Below are 6,000 nucleotides of genomic sequence, written 5' to 3'. Positions count from 1 at the left end.
AGACTTCTGAAAACTACCTAATTTGTTATATTCAGAAATATAAAAACTACATTTTTTTTCTAACAAAATAAACTTCAAAAGTGTTTGCATGTTTACTTTGTTCCTGTCAATGACAAGAAAAGCCCACATTTTGTACTGAATACAATTGCTGGCATTACAGTATTGTTATATTTTGTAGTACTAATACATCAGGGTATAACAAAACTTGCAAGCTTTTAACTAAACAACTGCTCCCTTTGGTAACTGTGGAAGGATTGTAACCTTTTGGAAGCAGTGTTATTTCTTATATATGGAATGAAACATTACATATACTTTGAAAATGGCTGAGGGGCAACCAGCATATACAGTAGCCATGTTTCAGACAATAGTGAAGCTTATCCAGTACAATTAGTCCTAGCAATATGTACCCACAACAGTCCTTATGCTATTTTTATCTAGGCAGTGTCCTTTTTTTCATTAAGTAACAGCCAAAGATTTTGTAATAAGTATTAAATGCTTTACTTAATACCTTCATTCACACTCATCAACCACACTATGCAGTACAGAAAACAGACAGACAAAAATAAAAACTACAGACAAGCAGTAAAAAGGAACCACAGAGTCTTGAAATGGGAAGTTTTGACTTCAGCACTTATTTGAATCCAACAGACTAACAGGTCTGGTTTCTGTGAACAATATCCTATCATTTGTAAGCTAAGTTTTAGCAGAGTTCCTTGTGAGGTTAACTGAAAAGAACAAGTGATGTGCAATGAAGCCACTAAAATGGATCCAGTAAAGGCAGAGTCATTTACATCCAACAAACCTACAGTTCCTCAGCAATTTTAGTGTGATCATGAAGCTTCCTGGGTCTGCTGCTGCACTGAGCAATCGATCCTGGCGCTGATTGCCTGTCATTTTTCGGTTGAGAAAGCTCTTTTCATCAGTGGTGGTGGCACTTTGCCGGCATCAAAGATAATTTCTAGAGGTGGATTATTAAGACAGCACCAGTCTGGTATACGACCCGTCTGATTGTAATATTCTTTGGAGACTGATCGGCTACCAAGAATGTCCTGCAAAGCTCCAAAAATTGCACCTGTATTGAAATATATTTACATTAGTTCTTTCAGTATCACAGTCACACACTGCACTATATAAAAAAACTGGCCAGAATAAAAGAACTAACTAGATATGGTTTATGATTATTGCCAATTTTAATATACTGCAATTCAACAAACATCAAAGCAGTTTACAGTCAAATCAAAATATTAATTAAGGTGAGAGGCAGAAGAGAAAAAAAGGAAGAACAGAAGTTAGAGTGAGGCACAGACTATACCAGCTAAAATTATTGAAATATTAAAGTGCCTCATTTTCAAATTAAGGCTCAAGATTTGTATATAAATGTGTGCATTTTAAGAACATAAGCACCAGCATAATGGGAAAAGACCAAGGGTCCATCAAGTCCAGCATCCTGTCTCCAAGAGTAGCCAATCTAGGCTTCAAGAACTCGGTAACCCCCCCCCCCCCCCAAAAAAAAAAAAAAAAAAAAAAATTTAATAATGTTCAATGGACGTTTCCCTCAGGAATCTGTCCGAACCTCCTTTAAACTCCATAAGGCCAGCTGCTGTCACTACATTTTCCGGCAACGAGTTCCAGAGTCCAACTACACGCTGAGTAAAGAAAAACTTTCTTCTGTTTTAAATCTGCCATATTCTAGCTTCATCTTGTGTCCCCTGGTTCTATTGTTGTTTGAAAGTGTAAACTAACGCTTCATGTCTGTCCGCTCTACTCCGCTCATTATCTTGTAGACTTCTATCATATCACCCCTCAGCCGCCTTTTCTCCAAGCTGAAGAGCCCTAACCTTCTCAGTCTTTCCTCATAGGGAAGTCATTCCATCCCTTTTATCATTTTAATCGCCCTTCTCTGCACCTTCTCCAATTCCTTTATATCTTTTTGAGATTGAGTTGTATTTATGCATTTTATTTTTCTGAATTCATTTAAAGGTATCCTCTAATAGTTAATTCTTTAAAGGGTACCTCACCCCAATGAACAATTCTGTCTTCCTTATTAACAGAAAACCACAACCAAGGAAGAACTTTAATATTTCCAAAAGGCAGTGGGCAGGTGTTGGAGCTGGCCTTGCAGCATTTTGGGGAGAGATTTCTTTGGAGTCTACAATCAGGTTTCTTAAGTGTAGGCTATGCAAGTTTTGTAGACCTCCACACTATCTCAAGAGCAGGCTTCACTTTCACAGAAAACTTTCAGCATCAGAGGCAGAAAACTAGAACATCGAGCTGAAGAAAAATATTTTTCCAAACCAAATGACATAGAACTTCAGCAGTTCACCTGCTGCATTATGCAAACACATTTCTTTCTTGAACGTATGCTTTAATAAGGTTTGTATCCCTCTCTCTGACTGAAGATATAGTGTGCTTACCTCCTAGCCAGGCCACATAATTGGGTTTAGCAGGTGGAGTGTGAATCCTGAAAGTCTTAGTGGCGAGCGTTGCTTTGTACTTTGGTTTCTCCACTAGGTATCTTATCTCGGCCATCAGTCTGTGCTGGAATCCAGGCAGCATAGCTGAGCCGCCGATGACTACCAAGTTCTCAGCTAGCTGCTTTCTCGTGTCTATTGGGCACTGTCAAAGGAGCCATAGATAAAATTGAAGGGCTGACCAATGTTTTCAACTCAAATGCTTGAAATTCAAGAAGTCCAACCTTCTGATTATCAGAGCAGACAGTTAAATACACATGGCTGATATTTAACTGTTTAATTTATCTATGCATTATTCATAACAAAGGATAAACTATATTATTTTAGAAAACAAAGTTATACCAGTTCCACATATAGAAAAGAAAAAAGAAAAACCCTTATACATGATTATTCTATGTGAATTACAATATACCTCTACATGAATATACCTGTATCAGCGAATCCAGTATTAATGTAGCTACTGATTTTTCCTCATTATCCTGCTCAAACAGAATTTCTACAATCGAATCTCTATAAAAGAGAAAAAGGAGTTTTAATAAAGTTATTTACCTCAGGCATAGCAAACTTGATGTTAAAACAGTGTACTGAAAACAGGACTATAAAACTAAGAGCACTCACCCTCCACAGATTTACTAATAACAGATGCTTAAAAACAGAAATATTAATAAAATGACAAGGTCCTGTAAAAGACATTTCATTATATATCACCAACCTAATAGATCCTTTTATGTGCAATATCTTCTCTCCATCTAATGGGTAGTCAACATCTGGGGGTGGCAAAGGGCGCTAAAAAACAAGAAATATATTAGTGAGGAAAGCTAATATTTTGCTTTTGAAAACAGGCAATGTACTCCTACATCCTACCTCAGCACTGCCATCAATGTTAAATTTTGCTGCCTGGATTTGAAGTCCACGTTGAAGATCACTTACAAAACATGTACGCACTTTGGAAACAGATCAAAAGAAATTTTTAGTTAGTGGCACTGATCCTGTCCAACACTGCATAAAATCTTTCCAGATTATCTTCAGACTGTTGGAGAACATGTGAGGGGGAGGGGGGTCTTTAAAAAACACACACATCTAGTGGGATCGTATAATAACTCAAATTTTCTGAAAACAATTCAGAATACTATAGCTAATATAAATGACATGCCTTTGCCTGGAATTTTGTTCATTGGGCCATGCCATAAAAGGAAAATTTTGAGAAGCTCATTACCCCTTTACACCCAGATTCAGTAAAGAGTGCCCAAAGTTATGCAATATCCTTAGATCTGTGCACAAATAAATTATTTAATGAGCCATTAATTATAGACTTTAATTGGCTCTAATGTGAATTTGCATGTGGATCTATGTGAGATTCTATAAGGATCCGCATCTAAATCCTCTTGTGTGCAACTCAAAAGGTGGCATGGCTATGAGAGGAGGCATGGGCGGGTCGGGAAAATTCCAAAGAATTACGTGCTGTGTTACAGAATTGGGGGCAACAAACCCAAGTTCTGCGCCAGGAGTTACACCAGGTTTCATTTGGTGTAAGTCCTTGTGCCCAAAGCTGGGCACCAGAATGTGAGCTCAGCCTGGAGCACCCTTTATAGAATAGCGCTGAGCACGCATTTTTCCTGGTACCTAATTTTCAGTACCATTTACTGAATCAGGCCCTTAATAACTCTATGGAAAACAAAATCCAAGAACTGTATATGTTAAAGAATAATTATCAAGAGTTTGGGAGGTGCTAGTCATTTGGGAGGGGAGATAATTGTGATAATTTCTAAAAGCCCAGTCTCCATTTCTTAGTGTGCCTACTTAACTAGAAAGCGAAGTGCTTACCACTAACAGAATTGTTTCCAGGACAGTAAGATATTCAGCCACACATATGGGCACCATCAATAGCACTTACCAATGCATCTCTGCACACACACCACCCTGCGGGGTTCCTAAATCTTATAAGAGGTAAAGACCCCACTCCATAAGGAGAGGAGAGTAACAGTTTTGAAGTCCTCAATATAGCTGGTACAAGAGACAAAAGAACCAGGCTATGAGTTGCCTTTCAACCAAAAGGGAAATAAAAGACAGACCACCAAAAAGATGGGGGATTTGCACCTACTCCCCAAGAATTCTAAGTTTCAGAAAAGTGCTCGTTTTGTGTCGCTCTCCACTGCAAGGATAAGGGGAGGTCAACCCCCCCCCCCCCCCCCCCCCCCCCCCCACTCAAAGCACACAACACTTAATCCCTCAGTGTTTCTCATCTCCCACAAAAGTGATACCGGTCAAGGATACTGGGCTCTGTGGCAAAGCTGGAAAATATTATTATTATTATTTATGACATTTTTTACCCCACATTAGCCTGCGAGTGACTCGGGTTCAATGTGGCTTACATGAGAAACAATTAAATGAATGACATATTAAAAATTACATAAACATATAAAGTACAATAAATAATGCTATAACATTGGCTTTGTAAAACAAATATAACATATGTGGTGAATTAACCTGGATGCAACTCTTCTTAAGGGTAGATGGACAGAGAAGATGATTAAATCATAAGTTTGTAAACAAAGAAATGAGGATAAATAAATATGGGCACAATTAGGACTAGATAGGATTAGGGAGGAAAGAAGAAGTGAATTAATTGTATGAATAATGTTCCAAACAGAATTCTTTGTTTTTCTGAAAGGCTAAATTGAAAAAAAAAATGAGTTTTCAGTTGGTTTCTGAAGGACATTTAATTGTTTTTGGTAGAGAATTCCAAATTTTAGTACCCTGAAACTGGCATTGTGAATTGTCTTATAGATTACATTTCTACAAATAAGGAAATGCAGAATGAGATATTCTCTGGATGATGATATAGCATTACAAGGGGGTAATTCAATGAGATTGTTCATATATGATGGAGCAGAACCATATAGAATTTGGTGAATAAAAACACAGAACTTGAAAGATATTCTATCTTTTATTGGTAACCAGTGTAGGTTATATAGAAGAGAAGTTGCTTTGGTGAAGAGAGGTGATCTCCATATGAGGCGTGCAGCAGTATTTTGAGCAGTTTGTAATTTTTTTTGATAAGGCCACATTTAAAATTCCTGCATAAATGGAGTTACAGTAGTCAAATTTTGTTAGTACTAGGGATTGAACCAAAGTACGAGAGTGATTTAGTGAAAATAGACATGCATATTTCTAAAATGGCTAACAAAGGATTAGGTTGCTGCACTATGTCTGTTGATATTTTAGCAATTTATGAACCTAAAATGGATGCTCCTGTTGCACATAACCAGTGCAAAACAAGTAAATTCTTTGATGTACTTTAGAAAATAAAGTTTTATACTCGTAACAGGTGTTCTCCATGGACAGCAGGATCCTACTACTACACTGTTGGTGTCATCATCCCACAATGTGCACCAGTCAGGAATGTTTACTGAAGCTTAATACAGTGACCCCATATGGGGACCTTGAAACAGTGAAAGCTACCAATACAACGCACTTCAACTAGGGAAGAGATGGGAGGGCTAGTGTGGCTGTATGATCCTGCTGTCCA

General features: G+C 37.7%; 1 protein-coding gene across 1 annotated transcript in view; it reads right to left on the bottom strand.

The window, feature by feature from the left end:
- Nucleotides 1-474: 474 nt before the first annotated feature.
- ACTR10 (actin related protein 10) overlaps nucleotides 475-6,000 on the bottom strand; it is a 49,006-nt gene continuing 43,480 nt past the window's right edge. The window contains exons 9-13 of the mRNA XM_030214079.1: nucleotides 3,336-3,415; nucleotides 3,184-3,257; nucleotides 2,900-2,981; nucleotides 2,415-2,616; nucleotides 475-1,072 (exon numbers count right to left, since the gene is read on the bottom strand). Coding sequence (XP_030069939.1) covers nucleotides 891-1,072; nucleotides 2,415-2,616; nucleotides 2,900-2,981; nucleotides 3,184-3,257; nucleotides 3,336-3,415 — 620 coding nt within the window. The 3' untranslated portion in view covers nucleotides 475-890. The remainder of the gene's footprint in view (nucleotides 1,073-2,414; nucleotides 2,617-2,899; nucleotides 2,982-3,183; nucleotides 3,258-3,335; nucleotides 3,416-6,000) is intronic.

This window comes from Microcaecilia unicolor, chromosome 9 (assembly GCF_901765095.1).
Source record: "Microcaecilia unicolor chromosome 9, aMicUni1.1, whole genome shotgun sequence".
Lineage (NCBI taxonomy): Eukaryota > Metazoa > Chordata > Amphibia > Gymnophiona > Siphonopidae > Microcaecilia > Microcaecilia unicolor.
This window is presented reverse-complemented; position numbering and strand designations above follow the sequence as displayed.